Below are 22251 nucleotides of genomic sequence, written 5' to 3'. Positions count from 1 at the left end.
CTCTAGAGTAATTACTTGACATGCACAACAACCCTAGCTAGAACAATCTCAAGTGTACAATAAACCACAATTTTGACACACCATGTTTCCTCTTCTTTAAGTCTGTAACCAACACACCACCTTCCTTGAATGATCAAGATGCCCCCTTCTCAATTCTCACAATAATGTTTTATATACCATTTTAAGGCTTAAAATTTTCCAAACCAACCATCCCACCCTTTCATAATGATTTCCTTCCAATAATTATTTAACTACTAAATATTTGATCAAGAGGTATCAAGATTCAACTGTGTATCTTTTGAGTCGAATTCATTGACCCATAGTTTATGAGTAGTGGTCACAAGACTCCATCTCTCATGAAAATGAATAAAACATTTAGCTCTTGTTGCATCTAGGTGATGCTCACAAAGGTGAAGCACCAAGACTTCTCAGGAAATCGCCTGTCTACTCCAACGTCTACTCCAACTCAAGTGCACTTCAACATAAAGTTCCCTCCAAGGTCGATCTCACTTTGCCTGCAAATGGGCGCAATGCTTATAGAAAAGAAACATGGGGATTTCACAGGTCGTCCATCCTAGTACTACTCTTAACTCAAGCACACTTAACCACATATTTTCCTCCAAGGTTAAGCATACTTCAATTGTAAATGAGAGTCTCAATGCTTCACTTCTGTAAGCATCACCTAGATGCAATGAGTTTCAAGTGATTCATTCATTCTCATGAGAGATGGGTTCGTGACAACCACTACACATGAAAGATGGGTCAATTAGTTCAACTCAAAAACTACAGTTGAATTTTGGTAGCAATATCACATATTAACATTTATTCATTCTTTATCAATCTCTCTTTTGTAATCAAAGAATCACAATATATTTTTTTAATCTTTCTTTTAATTTTAAAGGGATATTAAAACAATTATTCTTTTACTTTTGTTCAATAAGAATTTGATATAAGAATATAAACTCTTAAATTATATTTCTTATCATCCAAATTACTATGTATCATTTATTTGTTATCATCCATTACCATTAATGATTTATCATTTTATCATTTATCATGGCATTATCAATTATCCCAACAACATCCATTGGATTAAATAATATTTCATCATTTTAATTAAATGAGAATTAATTTCCATTTTGGCATCATCCATTTCTATGTGATTATTCTGTCAAATAAGATTATACTATTTAAATAAAAGTGAACTAATTAATCATTTAAAATTTTTGTTTTCATTTCTTTAATCTTCATTTAGAAACATGATTTTTGTCCATCATCTTATTTTCATTTTAGAAACTTATTTTTCTTTCCCACAAATGAACTCTTCTTGATTTTATGAACTTATTTTCTCACAAAATTGACTTCATTTTAAAATGAAAACTTAATGTGCACAATTATCCAGCACTCATAAAATGATTTGTTATTCTTTCCTCTTGGATTCAAAATAAAATTATTATTATTTTTTTTTTTAAGTTGACTTTGACTCCATAATCCAATTAACCAAAGTGTTCATTCTTATCCACATCTTCACTTAGAAGTCTACAAATAAGAGCATTCCTTCATTATTTCATATTTTGTGCAAGTTCACAATGTAAATATCACTTACCAATCAAATATGAAGTTATGTTGTTGAGAGTCCATTCCAATTCGAAAGACAAATCTATATCATTTAATTGAAGATTGTAGTGAAGTTGATAAAGGAAGAAAAATTTTGATTTCCTTTTATGTTTTATTCTTTTTGATCTCTTACATTCAATTTTAATATTTTGAGAAACAATATAATGTGTGCAAGTAAATGCAATTTTACAAGGAAGCATTAGCTTACTTTATTTCATATTATTTGACTTGGTAGCTTGTTCTTTGCATCCAAGAGTGAGACTTTGGAAGGTGAAGGTAAAGATCACTCCATACATAAAAATTATTATTTTATAAAGGAATGTCTTGTCCTCTAAATATATCACTTGCTAGATAAGTCTACTATGTTTGCTCAACTTTTTGATTGTAATTAGTTCATCTCACAAAATTTAACAACTTATTTCTGAACGTGAAAAAAATAAATTCTTTGGCATTAATCGTTTTATATATTTGGAGAATATTATATCAACTTACTAGCGAAGTTTAGCAATTTCAAAAATGTTGCTTGACAATGCAAGGTGGTTATTCAATCAAATCCAATGTAAACATCTCCCGTGAGAATTTGAAGTATCAAACTTCCAAATCACCAACCATATGGAAAGATTTCATTGAAATTCAAATAGTTATATTGAAGGTGCATTCTCAGCCTTTCAACTTGATACATTATATATCCTTGTCGAGTATATGAAAATCATTTTGTTAAACATTTAACAAGATACTAAACTATAAAGTCGTATTTTGTAGACTTAATGTATGCTTCTAGATCCTTGGCATAATGCATGCCATTATATTGAAGGCTTAAATCATATAACTTGAAGAGCCTACATTCCTTTTGCTAGTAAGTTGGGTTTCGAGGTTTATTCTATGCCCTAATAGTTGATCATTTAACTTGTCATCTCACGAAAAGCTAGTATATGCTAGTATAGAAAAAGAAAACATACATGCCAGGTATGAAATGTATCATGAGTGCAAAACCCTGTTGCATCAGCAATATTAAGATATAAAAGTATTTTAGAAGAGACGGGAAGAGCCTAGTTCTGGCATTTCTTGCCCGGCAGCTTGAATGGTATTCAACTCTTGTAACAGGTGCTTAACAACAGACTTTCATCAGACGCTTAAACTGCTACCAATAAATTATTTATAAGAGCTACTAAATCATACACACAGATACCTAGAGTAATCAAAGCACAACAATGCTGCAGTTCATACTCTGAGCCTACTTTCAAAGATATTTCACTTAAAATATTGAGGCCAGCACTGACACTACCAAGTTCGAAGATTTACATTTAACTTAGCAAAATGTTAGCTCAGTTCAGCTGAATAATATGTCCACACCATATGCCATCCAAATCATGGCCGTGTGTGTGCCCTCATTCTTTAGTTTGGAGATTTATTTTTGATGAAATTATACATATGTAAGCTAGTTTAGAAAGAATGCCTACAACATGATTACAACAACTACAATTGTCTGCTCATGTAGAGAAAGAAAACATACATGCCAGGTATGAAATGTATCGTGAATGCAAAACCCTGTTGCATCAGCAATATTAACATATAGAAGTATTTTAGAAGAGGGGGGAAGAGCCTATTTCTGGCATTTCTTGCATGGCAGCATGAATGGTATTCAACTCTTATAACAAGTGCTTAACAACAGACTTTCATCGGATGCTTATACTACCAAGAAATTATTTGCGAGAGCAACTAAATCATGGACTGCGATATTTAGAGTAACCAAAACACAACAATGCTGCAGTTCATACTTAGAGCCTGCTTCCAAAGATACTTCACTTAGAAAGATTGAGTCCGACTCTGAAGCTTCCAAGTTTGAAAATTGACAATTTAACTTAGCAAAATGTCAGCTTGGTTCAGCTGAAAATAATGTCCACGCCATATGCTATTTTATCAACAATATAAAACTAGAGAAGTAGCCCCCCAGTTATCCAATGTGAACGTTACAAATTGATTGCTCTCTCAAGGGATGAGAAGTAATCACCAAATAATGTATCACTGGGTGGGTGCAACTCAAAAATATATGAAATTGGTTTCGCAGGTGGTACATCCTTCTCCTCCTCTTTGTTTGTGGGGAAGCAAACAAAAGATGAATTATCAAATGGAATTGATGATGCAAGGAAAAAGAAGGAATCTCTTGCCATTCGTTCAACCTAAAACCAAAACACAGTTGCATTAGTGATATAGCATTGCATCAAAATAGAAATCGTGTCTAGATTATATCCCATGCACCAAAAACAAATTTGCCAGTTTTGGTTAAAAAATGATACAATAACTAACTAAATTGTAGATTTTAAGATATCTAGGGTAATCTAAACATGATGCCAGATCGTTTCGTATTTGAGCATGCTTTCAAAGATAAATGCACTAAAATATTTGGGCTCAATTGAGAAGCTACCAAGTCTGAAATTATCTAAAGACTAGGCAAAATGCCGTATCAGTTTAGCTGAATAATATATCCATGCTACATGGCATTATTTCAACAACACTGAAACTAAAGTAGTAGCCCCGCAGTTATCCAACATGATTCAAAAACATGATCATTACTTTTCTATTGCTTTCTCAAGGGTTGAGGAGTAATAATCAAATAATGTCACAGGGTTGATGTAACTAAAAAGTATATGAAATTGGCTTTGAAGGTGGTACATCCTCATCCTTCTCCTTCTCCTTATCTTTCTCTGTGAGAAAGCAGGCAAAAGATGAATTATCAAACAGATTTTGATGATAGAAGGTTAAAAAAGGAATATCTTGCCATTCATTCAACCTAATGCAAAATACAGTTGCATCAGCAATATTGCGTTGCATCAATTTAGAAATCGTGTTTTTGGAAAATACCCAGTTTATTGAATAAAATTCTCTTGTAATAAATAAGAAAAAGATACATAAGCAAAAATACCCCATCAACAGGCAACTTTAGAAACAGAACTCAAATATTTTAAATATTTTTTAGACCCTTTGCAAAACTGCCTAAAGACAGAGAGAAACAATGTTTTGATCCACATGTCTTAATTATTGCTAGAATTTCAATGTCTTAATTATTGCTAGAAGTTCAATATACAAACAGCTTAAGAATGATTATAATAACAATTAAAAACAACTGCATGCAAAAATGGAGAGGGTGAACTCCATAGACTCACACAAATTCACGAATCTCATCACACAAAAAACAGTGCTTTCCTAAATATACTGAAGAATAGATAGTTGATCATTGAACTTCATGTATACTAAAATAGAAATCCTATCAATATTGACTTCTTCACAAAACCTACTTGCTCACAGGTTCAAGAATTCTGAAGGCATCAAACTAAGATGTATGTACAGAAACCATGGGTGGTATCTAACATCTTAAAATCTTCATGCTATCATATCCACACACATTCCTGAATCAACTGCGTCATTCAATTGACACTCCAAAACATGCTACTAATTGTGAAAGCTTAAACTATCCTCAAAACATTGGTGCCACCAACAGTAAGCTTAATATAGACAGGTAGCATGACCAAAGCTGCAAAACATCCGAGTGACTTACAAAGTAGCAAGTGTGAATCAAACTGTCCTGAATGATCTCCAAAAGACACCACAAATTGAATAGGACACTAAGCTGAATAATATTGAAATAAGCACCAACATTTGGGGACATTATAGTGTGAGATTTCTAGAGTATAGTGGATTATGAAACCCAGATATTAACTGTGCCAGGATGTGCTGTGAAATAATCTTTTGTGAGTAAGAAAATAGGTTAAATTAGATATGCAAATTTTTTTTTGCCAAGGTTCATTTTACCTAAGGACAAAATCTCCCAAATATAGAATACATTATCTTTGCATTAGAGTTATATAATGATATATGTGGTTAAGAGTAGCCCCAAGCCAAAAGTGAGTAAAATTTCATTGTAGACAACATAAATGGCGAAGTGTTAGATCTATTCTGATAAAACTCTATAACAACACAATAAGCTTCTCTGTATATGAATGACAGCAGCCAAAATTTAGAAACATTTTCCCTGCATTCTTAGTACAAAAATATTAAAATTTAATAGAATTATATCTTTGCAGAGAGCTTAATGATCATTTTCAGAACATTGTTAAAAAACAATAATCTCACCCCATGTAACTTAGCCACAGATAATTGCAAATTCTGAATATGCCAAATAAAATATATGTTTACCAGCAAGTGTTAGTATATCCAAAGTATATTTGTCTAGATTCAAAAATAAAGGAGAAGTAGTGAAGTTTCACCCCATTAAAATTGCAGTTCACGTAGCTAAAATTACATGTTGAAAATAGTCACAAGAAAGATTTACCATGAAAACGTTATCTTTGATTTGCAGTTCACAGAAAATGTTCAGGGCATCATTACCTTTAGGGTCATTTATTGCTTTTGATTCAGCACAGTTGATCATAGTTTTTGCATTGGAGGTGTTTCGTATTTATCATACCAATCGTGAAACCAATCTGAAAACTTCCCCATCACAAGTACGACCTGTTCTTCCTTTGCGTTGCTCTGCCTATTTGAACAAAGATACCAATAAAAATATGTTGTCAACAACACCCTCCACATAGATTATTGGTTCCTTGATGCCAATGTTAATATATATAATAATAATATGGAAAAGAAAATATGAATGCCATATACACCTGAGATTTTTTAACCCAAACCAGCCTTGATACATCTTTTTTGATGCTCCTATTCCAGTATATTTCTAATGATCGACATGAGTCAATAACATAACAAAACTCAGGAATTGTCACAGACGATTCAGCGATATCTGTTGCAAGTATTACCTGCATGAAAAAAAATCGAACTCCAAAGACTAAGACCTAACATTTTGAAGATTGCATTATCTTTAATGGGCACTGTACTATTCTTCATATTATTCACGTGAACCACATAATGCACACTATGGAATCAAACATAAAAAGCAATGCAATTATTTTCTAATGATCAGCTTAAGTCAATAACATAATGCAGGAATCCTGACAGTCAATTCACCAAATTTAATGCAAGTATTAACTGTATGAAAAAATCAAACCTCAGGCCCTAACATCGAGTACCATGCTATTCTTCATGCAACGTACATGGCTAACATGAAACATTATGTTTTCTATTAATATTGTTTTACCTATGGTAAAAGACATCGCACTAGAAACATACATTCATTTTCAGGGTACTCCATATCAGCAAAAGTGTCATAATGTTAAGCTCAACGAAAAGGCTTAATATTACATATAAAGCAAACTATTAATTCAAATTCAACAAAACATTTTAGAGCCTATATGCTTGTAGTCAATTTTGGGATGTCATGTGAATGGTAGATATCAATCCAAGAACAGCTAATTGTTGAGTTTGTCTCTGTTGGTTCACAGGTATAAATGAGTACAACTGCATATTTGGATATCTCCAAAGTTGAGCACATATGTTAATTTGAATTTGATAAGATTGATAAAATTTTAAAACTACCTAATATGTGGGCTAACATTAAGCAGAGTTTTGTTAAGGTATCTGTTGTAACCTTTTCCCACATCGTCCCATTGCAAATGGGGACCCACTCTTTTGCTTAGGTTTTAGTTTTGGCTTTGAAGTCTTCTCCTTAGGAAGCGAACAAGTCATTAATCTTGGTCTTAGACCCATGACCAAGAAATTGAAAGCAAAATCGTAATGGGTTTCTCAAGATTAGAAGTTGTCAAGAAAGTAAGAAAGTAGTTAAGGAGCTGTCAACGTGATATGAAGAAGTTATCAAGGTGAAAGGAGCATGAAAGATGAAGCAATTTGGAAATATGAGCCATCACAATCCAAATTTAAGATGGAAATGATAAGGTGGAAATCAAAGCTCAATAGTTAACGAAAGCCAAGTGAAAATTTCTATGTCCTTAATCAAAAAATGCAAGAACTTCAAATAAGTACAAATGAAAAGAGGAGAAAACATGTCCATTTCCAAGTACACGGTGTAATTCCACCCAAGAGGTGTAAGAGGAATATTGAAGATCCAAAGAAGTTTGGAATTGTAAATGAAAGATATTTGGATTGGAGGTGAGTTTTCTTGTTTACAAGTTAGGTTTCAAAGAAGTGAAAATGAAAAACCAAAAGAAAGGATATTTTGAGCAAAGAAAGTGAAATTCTTAAATGAAAATGCGAAATCTAAATGAATTTCAAGTGGAAATCAAGGGGTCCAAAATCATTCCCAGCTCCTATTAGGAATTCCAACCTAGCACTTACTCATTTCTAGCTTACTCTTAGAATTCCACACAAGTCTTAATCTGTAGTGTCCCCATTTTTGGCAAGTCTATGCAATTGATGGAGTTAGCTCATCATAGCAACCCTTGTGAGCTGAAAGGGTGTTTTGGGGGTCCCAGTTGTGGACTTACTATTTTTAGTTAGACAATTTTTGGCAGTGCAATGGGTAGCTTTGGGCAGTTGGTTGTCACCTATAGTAAATAAGGTTATTAATTGCATGAGCTCTTATTTATTCAAAAATTATCAAGTTGCATTATTATAATGAAATTTATATTGTTAGAATAATGACATTAAGAGATATTTCTAAAAAGTATGTTGGAAAGTTTCAAGTGTTGAGTTCTTTTGGGAAACTTCCACAATTTCTGAAGTTAAGTATTTTTAGGAAACTTTGGCCAATGAATGATTATAAATGAGGCCTCATTTCATTGGAAAAGCTTGCTTGAATGTATATTTGTTTTTGTTTCCATTGCGGCTTTTCCTAAGTTCTAAATTGTAAGCTCTTGCTGAAGTATAAGGGTTTATGAGTTTTCGACGATTGTCTAAAGTCACTACTGATGTATAGTGATTTCATACAACTAATAATCTCCCAAACTTCAGACAATCGTCTGAAACTCAAAAACACTTATACTTCAGCAAGGGCTTACAATTCAAAACTCAGGAAAAGCCACAAAGGCAACAAAGTAAATATATATTCAAGCGTGCTTTTCCCAATGAAATGAACTCTCATTTATAATCATTCTTGGCCAATGTTTCTTAAAAAACTCCACTTCAGAAATTGTGGAATTTTCCTAAAAGAAATCAACACTTGAAACTTTCCAACATACTTTTTAGAAATATCTCTTAATGTCATTATTCTAATAATATAAATTTCATTATAATAATGCAACTTGATAATTTTTGAATAAATAAGAGCTCATGCAATTATTAACCTTATCTACTACAGGTGACGACCAATTGCCCAAAGCCACTCACTGCATTGCCAAAAAAGGCAACTGCCAAAAATAGACTTACTAAAAATAGTAAGTCCACAACTAGGACGCCGAAAACACTTAGTTTCCGGATTTGCGTATCGGACCCCAGATCTAAATTCAGGTCTGCATCCGCATGTGGATCCGGGCAGGGTTCGTAGTCCTGCCTGTGGATCTATTAGGATCCGTGGCCCAAGAATCCTGATGGATCCACAGGCAGACTCAAGGATCTTGCCCGGATCCTCAAGGATCCAAGCACGAACCCGTGGCAATACAAGACACAAAAACATAAAATCATGAATGTGAATGTTCTGATTTTCTTTATAATCATGAAAATAAATAAATTATCAAGTATACTAGATTCATACTATGAAATGATTTCTCTTAGTTTTTCGTATATATATATATATATATATATATATATATACACGAATCCTCCACGGATCATTATTGGGGAAACAAAATCCCGAATCCACGGATCCAATTCGCGTACCCGATTCGGATTCATTTCATGAATCGACAACTAAGCCAAAACACCCTATCAGCTCACGAGGGTTGCTATGATGAGCTAACTCCATCCACTGCATAGACTTGCCAAAAACGAGGACATTACGTAATCTAATTACCAATTACCTTCTATTATGCATCTGATGTTTTCTTCATCCTAATGATGGGGTCACAGAGTGTGATCCGACAATTGAAATGTTGATGATAAAAACACACACACAATTGAATCTAGAAGTCTATGAGAATAAAATGATTCCCAACTTGTCATTCAATATACCCGCAAGGCAAAATTAATTTCCAATTTACCTCTTTAAACCCACCCTCAAAGGATATCAAAATTTTGAGGTCAAATTGAAAGGAACAAAATATTTTGTTAAAATTGAAGTTTGATGGTTAAGGAAGAAATTTCAACAGAAAAAGTGTGAAGTCAAACAAGAAACCCAATGTTTTGCAATATAAAATTTGAAATTTTCCCAAATCCTAAATCATTTCCAGCTCCATGTCTCAAATCTGCCCTAGGAAATAAGAAGAAATTCATAGTTTAAAATGATAAAGACAAAGATTTGATTGATCAACCATTGAGAAAATGTGCAGTGAGACTTGAAACAGTAAGTTCAACTTTTGAGATGAAATTGGATTGCATGTTGCTTATTTACAGCTTGATGTCAAAATTCTGACCAAACATCTGGCTCATTCAAGCTTCTTGTCAGAAATCCCACCAAACATGAGATGCATTTCCAACTTTCTATTGAGAACCTTCTCAGGGATTAAAGTCATTTCCAGCTAAAATGGCAATTTGCGTCCTCCTATCAAGCCTTGCATTTCAAGCTTATGCATAAAATCGCCCCCATAAAGGATGTTGACCTTTTGAAAAATTAATAGGCGACAAAACAATGATAAGGGTCAGCCTTCCTCAACTCAATAGTCATGACTATTCATCAAACCTTATGATGTTGTATAAGGTTGTTAAAGGAAAGCATTTCAAACACAATTCAAATAATTAAAAGCAAAGCAGTGGCACACCTTCAATGTATCTGATCGAGCCAAATATGAGGGCAAGGATTAACAAGCACCGAGAATTTTAAAATATTATGCAACGGTAATTGTATATTCAACAATGAAAGCAGAGTTTACAATGTAGAGGCAATTACATTAAAATGTTTCTAAAAGAAACAAACATAAAAGGAAGAGGGAAATAGAAAATACCTAAACTAAATAAGATGGCCATTAAAGAAACGTTACAATTATTTGGCACCCTCCCTTAATGGTCAGTATAATAACAACCCTCTCAAAGACATAATTTGCAAATCTCTTACTCACAAATGCCTAGAAGACTACCCCCTTCTATTCATGAATGCATAGAAAAGGCTGTCCCCTTCTCTTCAAAAAGATTTGCAAATGAGCCTGCTGCTAATACCATCCCTTACAAACTACTATACTTCCAAAATAATCTTGAACGAATTTTGAACCCTAATCTTGAACCTGCATCTAAACAAGAATCTAAACCGGCAACTTAGCTAATACAAAATAAAGTTCAAATGGTTAGACCCAATGTCTCAATAATGTGCAGTTGACTCTCATGCACACAGAAATAACATACATATATTTCGATTCCTGAATTTATAAAGATCCCATGAACTTATAACTTTGAAGTATTAATTTCCAATAGCCATGAATTACTCTTCCTTCACCAATATATAGATCTCTAATTGATATGCCAATATATTAATAACAAGCATGTCGCATATATGTTTATGTTTACAGTAGTGTTCACCCAAATATCAAATATCAAATATGTTTTTTTCTATGCCATCTATAGAAGACACATTAGGGATCAGGTCCCCACTGACTTTTCAGGAATAGAATGGCCTTAATCATAAACTTACAAAAGGAATATTTATCATCTATTACACAGATTTTAGATCAAAATATTGTTGGTAAGACAACCTATTGCGATAAGTTACGGCCGGAAATAATATAGGTAACTTTATCAGGAAAAATATTGCCAATATTTTATGATTTTATCGCTTAGAAAAACTCAACTTATCATCGATATTTTAGCTATAATTGCCAAAATATCATCCGCAGTCTGCTAATAGGGACTGATAAACCAAAAGTCATTCATTTGACATTTTCTAATTTGCAAAGTGGTGTTTGGGAGAGGAAAAAACATGATTGGCAGTGTCTTAGAGCAATCTGTTGTGGATTTGAAGTAGACTCGAATAGAGGTTTCAAGCAAAAACAGATTCAAAGTAAGTTTTTCAAATTATTATATTTGAAATCATTTGTCTTGTCTTGGTCGCATCTAAGTTTATACAAACTCTTTAATAACATTTCCAATGTACTCTAAATTGTTTTAGAGCATAATGAACATGATATAACGCCAATTTTTAGCAATCTGTGTAAAAATTCATATTTTTTCTCAAGAATTTCATATTTTCTTTAAAGTCTCAAACCTAGACACTTTTTTTTTCAGGTTCCAACAAAGTTTAAAATTATTTAAAGCTTTAAACTAATTTAGTTTGTTTGCTAAATTTCTTTATTAAAATAAAGTATATTAATTTGTCATTTCAATTTGTATGTGTAGATTGAAATTTCATTAAAATGGCAAATAGGGATACATCCACAATTGGGTCAATTGCAAGGTGTGTTAGTGCTCCAATAGATGAATGTCCATTTTGGATATGTAGGCATGCATCCTAAAGGGGATAGAGATAAGGCTTGGAAATATTGCTTTGAAGGACCCAAATTTAATATTGTGATTTGCATAAAATGTGTTAATTGGTGGGGGCATATCTCGTTTCAAATACCACCTTGGAAGGATCACAAAGCATGAGGCAAGGGTCTTTGACAACAACACAGAAATAATAAAAAGAGATATGAATTCCTTGCTTGCTGACCAAGAAGAGAGAAAAATGCAAAGGGAAAAGGCAAAATTAGAACATGAGGGCAGCCATTTCTAAATCTCAAGGTACCCCCCATGTCTCCTTTCTAAGAATCATTTAGTGTTTCACCATTATTAGTTAGGATTTTGCTGAAACAATTCAGACTCAACTCAAAATATTAAGGATCATAATGTATAATGACGCCTAAGAAAGTTGGTTTCAAAAGCGTAAATAAAGATGGGAAATGTTGAGTATCAAAAGATAATGTTTGCAATGCAAAAGACTTATTTATGATAAGGAAGAAAGATTTCAAGATAAGCAGAATGATATGATTTCCACTCATTTGCGTTTGTAATGTTCCCAGTTCTCGGTCAATTAATTCATTAAATTAATTATTTTTAAAATTGTCCAATATAATGTCTCTTTTTTGGGGACATTTGAAAAATTAAAAGCCAACTTCATAAAATATTAAAAGTGGCTTATTTACAGTTAATGCAAAATATTAAATGTCATTTTTAATATTTAAAGGAGGATAAAAATGTGATAAAAGAAGAAGACGAAATACAGGAAGGAGAATGTGAAGAGTCACCAAGTTGTGTTTAAAAGAAGAGGGAGCTCATTTCAGGATGCTTGGGATTGAGTTTGATTTCAAATTTGTCTTTGAGAATTTTGGAAACTTGCAGCTTTCATTTTTAGAACTTGAGGATGGAAACCTGCAGGCATCTTGCGTGGATTGGGTGCAAACACAATTCATCTTATGTGGTGAATTCATGATGGAGCTCGCAGCTGGAGTTGCAAGTGGATTTATAGTTTTTCCAATCTGACTGCCGAGACTGCTGGCACGGTATTTAAGATTGGATTTTTATCAAGTTATTGTATTGCTGATTGTTACAATGCAATAACAATTCTGAGAATTTTATATGAGCATTTGCTAGTTTATTTTCTGTTTTCTATTGCATAAAATTACCTATCTGTATTTCTGAAACTTACTAGGAGATTTTGGGTTCAATATCGGGGCAGGATATTAGATCCAAACTTATTAAATGCTAAAAGGATGACTTAATTGTTTTAATTAAAATGGACTAGAATAAAGATATATTATAAAGTCACTTTATTTAATAAAATTCCCCAACTTGTTTAAGAAGCAAATCCATGAGAAAAAATTAGAAGGTTCACTAGTTTGTTTATAAAAGACGTTTTGCAATTCATTTTGACATGTTCAAATCCTAGATGTACTACTGGCAGAGTTGCAAAAATAGTCTTCTAAACCCTTGTACTCCAAACAATTGCAAACTGATTTCTATGGATTTGAATTGGATTTGTGGTGGTTGCTTAAAAAGATGACAAAAATGATTTGGCGAGGCAGGCTATGGAAGGTGGTGGTGGATTAAGTTCACATTGGATAATATTTAGTTGAATTAGTAGTCATTGCTAGTGCTAGGAGAAGCTAGAGGCAAGGCTACATCCAAGATGGAGGACAAGCCATAGAATGAGTTAGACATACTGAGCGAGGAGGCAGAGTCACGCCCATTAAAGACTTCTAGGACTAGACCCTCTACTTCAAACTCTCCCTTAGCTTTTACTAGAACTGGGAAGATGATTTATAAAAATATTACATTTAAGTATAAGTTATACTTTAAGTTATATTTGTATGAATTCTGTCAAGATGTTTGATATAGGTTTCAGCTTCATAGGAGTTCAACTATAGATTCTAGATTTTGGGGTTTTAAAAAATTGCAGGCTAGCCACATTTCAAGATTCAGCATGCCTTCAATAGTGTTATCTCCCACAACCTGTCCTGGCTATTTGAGGTCAACTTGAAGCTGGAACAAATATCTTCTAAGATTCTAATTCATTTTCTCATTAATCACTTGGTTTCAATTATATATCCCTAATTCCTGACAAACTTGCTCACACCCAAGACAAGCATTACTTTCCAACAAGCCAAAATTGCTCAAACTCACTCTTAGACTATTTTGCTTTGATGTATTTAATTCTAGTTTTATAGAAACTATTTACTATGATGTATTAACTTCTAGTTTTATAGAAACTTATTGCAATAATGTATTTACTTCTAGTTTTATAGAAATTGTTTACTATTTTGCTTCTTGCCATCAACATTCAGCACGAGAATGTGATTTTTTAACCACTTTACATTTATATATATCTAAACTTTGCTTCAGGCTTTTGTGTTCTCAATAATTAACTTATTGGATGTACCTTCTCCTTGAATTTTGCAAAAAAAAAGAGTATTTTTAATTAAACTTAAGCCGTTTTTAAGGTTCCCGAGTTTTTCCTTGAGTTTTCTAAAAACTGGCCGAATTTTTCCAAAAATTTTTTCCACTTTGGCAAGCTTTTGCCAAGTGATAGTTTCCATCTATGGCTCAAATATTATGAAATTTGATGAAATTGTCATGTGTTTTGTAATGAGAAAATTGTTGAGGACAAAAACCTTCAGTGATTAGAGGAGCTAGATGAAAATAAGATCTTCTTGGGAGTGTATTTGCGATGGAGTCTACATTTGTGCCAAATTTGTGGAGTCTTCTTTGCAGTCAAATTTGAGATAAGTTTCAATAATATAGATATCTTCTGCATTAAAGCACTTTGTACTTGTATATATTTGGAAAATGATTATTTTTGCCTAAGCCGAATATAATAGGACCTTTTCAGTGTGTTTGATATGTAAATAAAAATAACAAAAATTGAGGCTGCCCCAATATTAGTAGCCATATTATAGTCTTTGGTTCTGAATTAATATTATTAGCTAGATGATACAGGCAATTTGGCGTAGGGGTTATAGCCAAAGGAAGTTGACAAGTAGAGTTATAACTAGGGTTATATGAATATCAGACGAGCCATTGCACTAGTGGATTAAATATTATGAATATCATTTGAGGGTCATTGCAAATATTTTCTAGCACCCTATGACTTAAAATTCCGCAGCTTTTATTTATTTCTTGATATTATCATGCTCAAAGACTAATTATTGTGTGTTCATCTACTTGCAATATGGATAGAAACTATATTGTCAATTGTAATTAACTTATGTATGTAGTGAAACATCATTGGGCAAAGCATACGTTAACATTATAGCCGTAAAGCTTATAATGAGAATTGATTTTTATTTCAGCAGGAGGCCTTGGTGATATATTTGTGCATTTTATTTATAGTCCTATGTTAAAATAGAATTTTAATAATAATTAGGTAATAAAATATTATTAAATAAATAATGACAATAAAGTCATACTAAAATTAAGATTAAAATATAAAAATAAGAAATAATAATAAAATTTATAATCTATTATTAATGAAATAATATGTAGTATAATATTTAAAATAATTAAATATAATAATAAAAGTACAATGAATTAATTAATTTAAATACAAGAAAGAATATTGTATATAAGTATGTTACCTTTCTAAATAGGATTTAATAATAAATGATAATAAGCACAAAGTAAATAATTAAATAAATAATATAATATATAATAAAAATATAAATTAAATAAATCTAATAAAAAGTCAAGAGATATGTAATACAAAGACATGACTCCTTCAAATTAAGATATAAAAGGGAGGAGAGTTTATTTTAAAGGGAATGAAAGAAGGGGAGAAGATAGGAGTTAATGAAGGATTAATGGAAGAGGAGAAGAATGAGAATAAAATAAGGGACTTTTTTTCAAAGGGTTGTAATGATGAAAGAATGTGACTCTTCAGAAAAGGTTGTAATCATTATTGGTGCTGACTCTTTGAAAAGGTGACAATTATGAAGTGTTTTGACTTTTCGAAAGAATTGTAATCATTAAGTGTCGTGACTTTGCAAAGGACTTTTATTATCAAAGGTTGTGACTCTTGGAAAAGAAGAATCAAAAGAAATTTTATTTTTTCCCTTACAACTAGCAAAGAAACAATTTCGAAGAACAAAGTAAATATAGAATTGAGATAATTTAGTAGGAAGAATTCATTAAAGGACCAACCAAGGATAGAGACACATTGACCAAGCAAAGAGAAAGGTAACAAACGTATGCTAATGAATTGTATTTGTTTAATTATATTTATGAAATTATTTATATTCATGAATCATGCTTATGGATAATTTACACATATACATATGTATATATGTATATGCAAAGGTGGATTCTAAATAAATAGCATGTAAGACTTAATGGTTAAACGTTTAAGATCAAGAGAGTCCCTTTCGAGGGAAGAGAGTGATCTTAATATGACATCACTTCCTTTATTCTCCATCTGACGAACATGAGTGGGGATGATATTCTTTAAGGCCAAGAATATTCCATTCAAGGTAACATATGCATATGTGATGAGGGCCCTAGATAGAGGATATCTCTTTCGAGAAGGACCTTAGAGGGAGCACTCAATAGAAGATAGAGAAGTAACTAAGGATGGTGCTAGAACTAATATTATATCATTCAAGACCTGGACATCCTCAGGAGGGTTAGTAATCCCAATGTGGAAAGGTCTTTAAGATTGGGGTTAGGAAAGTGGGTAGAATGTATAGTTAGATTTATTATTGTTCAAATTCTGACATTTATTTAGTACGTATTACTTGTCCCACGCTAGCCCTTACAGTGGCACAGTGGCACTACATAATTTGTGGTTTTTCTTCTCATAATTACTCTGCATTATGAGCGCAACTATTGTAGGTATCATGGCTCAAGAAGGTTACTCTCAATGGCTATGTGATTGTTTTGTGTGCAATTCCCATGGTTCTATTGTTCCAAACTAAAGAGTAAAATAGTTGTACACTTGTAGACTTAGTAAGTGTCTTTCATATGCTCGGAACTCATCCTAAACGTTTTGACATTATGTTTTAGATTACGGTAAAAACAAGTTTTGAAGGGACCCCGAAACCCTTTCACATCCTCAAAAAGGAAAAAGCAAGATAGCCATTAGGAAAAGAGTCCTTAAACCTACCAGAAGCAGCACCAAAATCAGGTTTTACAGGGACCTGAAACCACTTACATAGTCCAATTAAAGTACCCAGGTTTTACAAGGACCTGGAACCTCCAATACAGTTTTAAACTAAAATCCAGAAAACAGGACCAAACACAGGAACCAGAAGTAACAACCAGCAAAAAGGACCTGAACAGGAACCTAACCAAAAAAGAAGACCCAAAGAAACTATTGCAGTTCCGTGATCATCTTAATTGCCTCGTTACCAATCATAGCTATATCTTGGATGGAGTTAGCGGCCGAAGAAGCAACAACAATCAAGGCTTTCTTCCTCGAACTCTGTGTTGTCCTCTTGCTAGGACCCTCTGAAGATATGGTTCCTTCATTTGCTCTTTTGCCTAGGCTCACCGCAGCAGCATAGATGCTTGAAGTAACCTGCTCCATTTTTGTTCCACTTTCCTTGATAAGCATTCTAAGATTCTGCTCATAATCCTTAAGTTTTTGAGGGATGTCTCCCATTTGCACCTCCAAGTGTTTGATAATAGCCCGGTCAACCTCTTGGTTAAGTTGCAAAGTTTCCACTTTCTTCTTCAACCCCATTATTTCATTATAAATCCAAGAATCGACTTGGAGGAAAGAATCAGCTTTAAGTTTGGCAGAATGCAGGAAGGAAAGCTTGGTTTCCCTCTCCGGGGAGTCACCCGCATCTTCAACAATGGCATGTGGCGGGGACACAACTTTACCAATTTGTTCCTCCCCATCCAACGGCTCCTCCTCTCTAGTCTCCATAGGGCCATGTTGACTAGTGACCTCCTTATCTTGTCCCTCAGTCTCCTTTGCAGGAGTGGAAGCCTTCCCCATGTTTTCCTCCTCACTCATAATGGCTGGATCATCAATTAAATTATCCTTATCTTTATCACCTCCCCCGAACACAGTCTGAGTACCCTCATTATCAGACTTGCTCTGTTTCGAGTTATCCTCAATTGTTTCTTCCTTTTCCCCTTTCTCATTTTTGCCTTTCGTTCCCGAATAACCTTCTAGGTTAGAGCTAAACTCCCCAACCTCCGTCCCTTCCTCTTCCTCTGGGACATCCTTATCTGTCTCCGCCTCAGAATCCTCTTCAACAATTTGTCTTCGAGAGCTAGAGGGTTTCAGTTTTGCCTTATCTTTCTCTTAAACATTCTCATCAATTTTACATTTTATGGATTGAGAATCCTCATGTTTGCCAGTGGAGCGAGACGAAGCAATGGATTTATTTTTACAAAAACCCTCTATGAGTAATATCAGACCTTCATGTAAAATGGGTCGTGACTCTTTCTTTCTATGGGCATACAAGCTTTGAAGCAAAGACAAATGCAAATAGAAAGGGAAGGAAATTTTGTCCTTATACCTTAAATGGTTAAGAAAGACAAAGTGGAATTTGTGCACTCTTTTATTCCTACCATCAAGGATAAAGTACTCACGGATATAGCGAAGCACATCACGCCAAATATCTTTAATCTGTTGCACATCAAAGAAGTCTCCATTCTTCTCCAATTGCTTCTCCTCAGCATCCGTCTTCAGGAATTTTTTGTAGGCCGCATTGGAAATGCTGGTCTGTTTTGAGAATTTAATACCTTCCATGGGGAGCCCAGTAACCTCGGCTATGAATTCCTCAGTAAGCTTCACAGTGACTCCGTGGAGAGTAATTTGTCATCGACCCAATTTTTGAAGAAGGCGGTGGTGACATGGGGTTTGAATCCATGCAAACGCTCCAAAAAACTGACCACCTTTCCTTTCTGGAGAATCTTCCAAACGTCCTGCCTAGCCTTCCAGTCATCACATTTTTTGGGCTCCTGCTTCCTCGGTTCACCCCCCATTTTACAGAGCGAACAAAAAACCAGAGACACCCAGATACCGATAGCAGAGAGGTTGAAATGAGACCAATTTTTTGTAACTCGAGATTGAGGTCGCCTTTTCGATGATACGTGCAAAGAGCACATAACCTTCACATGAATGTACCTCCTCGGGGAAGGTAATCTGACAGTCGTAAGGCCACTCCCCCAAATCATTAAATTTCTAATCCAAGCAAATCTTTCCCACTTTGGAATGAATGGCATCATAATTAATAATCGCTTTAAGATCCACATGCTTGTTTAATTCATCAAGCCACCTCACCTTATGCCCCGTTTGAACTGCATGATTGGCTATCCAGTCAACGGCCCCATTGGCTTCTCTATATGTATGGGAAATTACCACTTTTTCAAATTTTTGAAATAAGGTTTTGATTTCCATAACCGTAGCCTCTATAGACCATGAGATAGAATTTTTATTATTTAGGGTATTAATAATATTTAGAGAATCACCTTCCAACCATAATTTGGAATACCCCAAATCAACAACTAATTTAATGGTGTAGAGGGCTGCAGTAGCTTCAGCAATATGGCTATTCATGTGACCAATAGGGATTGCTATAGCATCAATAACATTTCCCACATGATCTCTAAGAACACCTCCATGTCTTGCTCTTCCCGAATTTCCCTTAGCAGCTCCATCGAAGTTCCCTTTGATCCATCCATTAGGAGGAACAAGCCATTTTATGATCGATCTAGGATTATCAATTTTCAACTTAGATCCTTGAGATCGTAAAGGGTTATCAAGTTGGAAGGTTTGACCAAACTTCCTCTGGGATTTAAAATTCTCCTTGAAGGCTCTGATGATATTCTGACCAAGCACCCATCTTGGAAGATCTTTATTTCTGAATATTCTATTATTTCTTTCTTTCTAGATGCCCCACCAAAGGTAAGGGAGGGTTAATTTCCAAAGAAATTGAGCATCAGGATCCTTTGAGGGGCAGCTCCAACTTTTGAAAGAAAGATCCACATTGTTTTGATGGACCCATGTCATGCCCCAAAAATTCAAAATCTCAGTCCAGACTTCCTGGGTATAAGAGCAACTCAAAAACATATGATCTCTATCTTCAAGTCCATTTCTGCATAAAGTACACCTATTAACCACATTTATACCTCTTTTTTGCAAGTTGTCAAGGGTCAGAATTTTGTTTTGGAGAAGAATCCAAAAGAAAATGTTAATTTTGGGTATGAGACCCTTAATCCAAGCATGTGACCAGAAAGGTTGATTACCCTTATCCTTTGAAGCAAAGATAGAAGAGATTTTAAATTGACCACTAGGATCAGCATGCCAAATAATCTCATCCTCAAGATTAGGGTAAAGAGAGACAGCATTTAGGGATAGTTGGATATTATTGAAACCTTGATCAACATCAGTTAAAATCACCCATGAATCATTCTGCCAATAATGACTTACTAGAAAGCCAAATCTCTGCTTGCATTGGTCAACTAAGGCCTTGTCATGAAAGTCTCCAATCAAGGGATGGTCCTTAAGCCAAATATCCTCCCAAAATTTCACCTTTAGCCCATTACCAATTTTCCACGAGCATCCTTTTTCTAAAGTTTTCTTGGTCCCCTGAACAACTCTCCATATGAGGAAGAATGAATAACATCAAGAGAGGCGAAGAAATCAGGAAGGGATTTAGCATTGAAGAGGTACTTATGTTTCCATATGGTACTCCTCTCTTTGTTGTCATGGTAAACTCTCCACCCCTATTTGGCTAAAAGGGCTTTATTCATACTTCTAATTTTCCGGATTCCAAATCCCCCTTCACTGCGGGGTTTACAAACTTGATCCCAAGCAATTAAAGGCATTCTCCTTTTTTCCTCAGAGCCAGTCCATAGGAAATTTCTTTGAATTTTATCAATTGACTCAACAAATTTAAAAGGAATTCTGAAAAGACTTAGAGCATAAGTAGGTATGCTTTGGAGACAGGCTTTGGGAAGAGTTAACTTACTAGCGTGGCTTAAAAGATTTCCTTTCCATCCCGCCAGTTTCTTGCTGAATTTGTTTATAAGATCTTCCCAAAAAGCATCAGGGACCTTCAAGCCTAGGGGAAGCCCCAAGTAAGAGGATGGGAGATATCCTATAGAACATCCCAATATTTTAGCAATTTTAATTTGTCTGTGGATAGGGGTGTTAATAAAGAACACAACACTTTTACTCCAGTTAACCAATTGTCCTGATGCAAAAGAACATAAGTTAATAGCTTGCTTTAAAATTCTAGCTTCCTTCACTTCAGCCTTACCCATGAAGATGGTATCATCAACCTTAAGCTTAAGTCTATTTCTCTAAGCACAACAAATGTAATTTTTGAAGTTCGTCAATAGCCAGAAAATTGGTTTTATTAAGAGAATGAACATCCTAATTTTTTGTTGTATTCATTTGATTATTCAAAGTGATCCTGGATGATGAATAAAGGTTAAGTTTCATGTTTGTGTTGTTGTGCAAACATCTAGAGGTATAATTTGTTGTTATTTCCTTTTGAAGAATTGTATGCATATTATAGAATATTTAAAATATTATGATATTGTGTTTGATCATTGCAAACATTATCACAAGTATAAAGTATGACTAAATTGCTCTGAAGGTCAAAGTGATAAATTTTGAATATAACAAGTGTTTGACTAAATGTCAATACATTAAACAAAATATTAAAGAATTCTAAGGATTGCAAAGTCAAACATTATAATGATTGCATTCTCTAGGGGAGTATTCAAAGAAATATTTAAGTATGGAATTTAAGTTCAGAAGATGGAAACAAGTACTGTCCTCAAAGGGATCTCATATGAGCTATAGAAGAGGTGACAACAAAGAGGATGGAGAGAATCATTTGTAGTGGCCAACTATAATGTCCCTTCTAAAACACAAACAAGTTCAGATTCCACAACACCATTGCAAAAATTAGGGTTAGAAAGTTATCTTACCAAGTAGGAAATCCATTTCATTATGGTTACATATAAATACTACAACCATGAAATAAGTATAGATGTATATAAAACTTAATTAAACTGTATAGCATGAATATCTAAAACAAAGCCCTCTGTGTCTTTATGTCTGTATCTTCCAGATGTGTGTGTGTACTCCATTTGATTAGTACGCAAACACACTTTAATATTCATACATTTTATCCAGATTGATATCAGATCAAGTGAAATAATTTACACACTAGATACATTTATGTGCAGCCCTACATATAAACAACAATT

The 22251-nt window shown here is 33.8% G+C and overlaps 1 protein-coding gene and 1 pseudogene across 10 annotated transcripts in view; one reads left to right on the top strand and one right to left on the bottom strand.

Annotated features, from left to right (window-relative positions):
- Positions 1-22251, top strand: part of LOC149557121 (DEAD-box ATP-dependent RNA helicase 32-like) — a 108322-nt pseudogene that overhangs the window by 84331 nt on the left and 1740 nt on the right.
- The window catches only part of LOC149557119 (DExH-box ATP-dependent RNA helicase DExH8-like), a 52020-nt gene continuing 32662 nt past the window's right edge, over positions 2894-22251 (bottom strand). For 5 of the 10 annotated variants that reach the window (XM_089831832.1, XM_089831835.1, XM_089831833.1 and 2 more), the window contains 3 exons: positions 6282-6428; positions 6004-6151; positions 2894-3797 (listed from right to left, as the gene is read on the bottom strand). In XM_089831832.1, coding sequence (XP_089687958.1) covers positions 3588-3797; positions 6004-6015 — 222 coding nt within the window. In that variant the 5' untranslated portion in view covers positions 6016-6151; positions 6282-6428 and the 3' untranslated portion in view covers positions 2894-3587. The remainder of the gene's footprint in view (positions 3798-6003; positions 6152-6281; positions 6429-22251) is intronic. The other 5 variants (XM_089831841.1, XM_089831839.1, XM_089831837.1 and 2 more) reach the window with 4 other exon arrangements.

This window comes from Cupressus sempervirens, chromosome 5, assembly GCF_028749045.1.
Source record: "Cupressus sempervirens isolate cs-2001-9-10 chromosome 5, ASM2874904v1, whole genome shotgun sequence".
NCBI lineage: Eukaryota > Viridiplantae > Streptophyta > Pinopsida > Cupressales > Cupressaceae > Cupressus > Cupressus sempervirens.
Note: the sequence above shows the minus strand (reverse complement) of the source record. Positions and strands in the feature narration are given on the sequence as shown.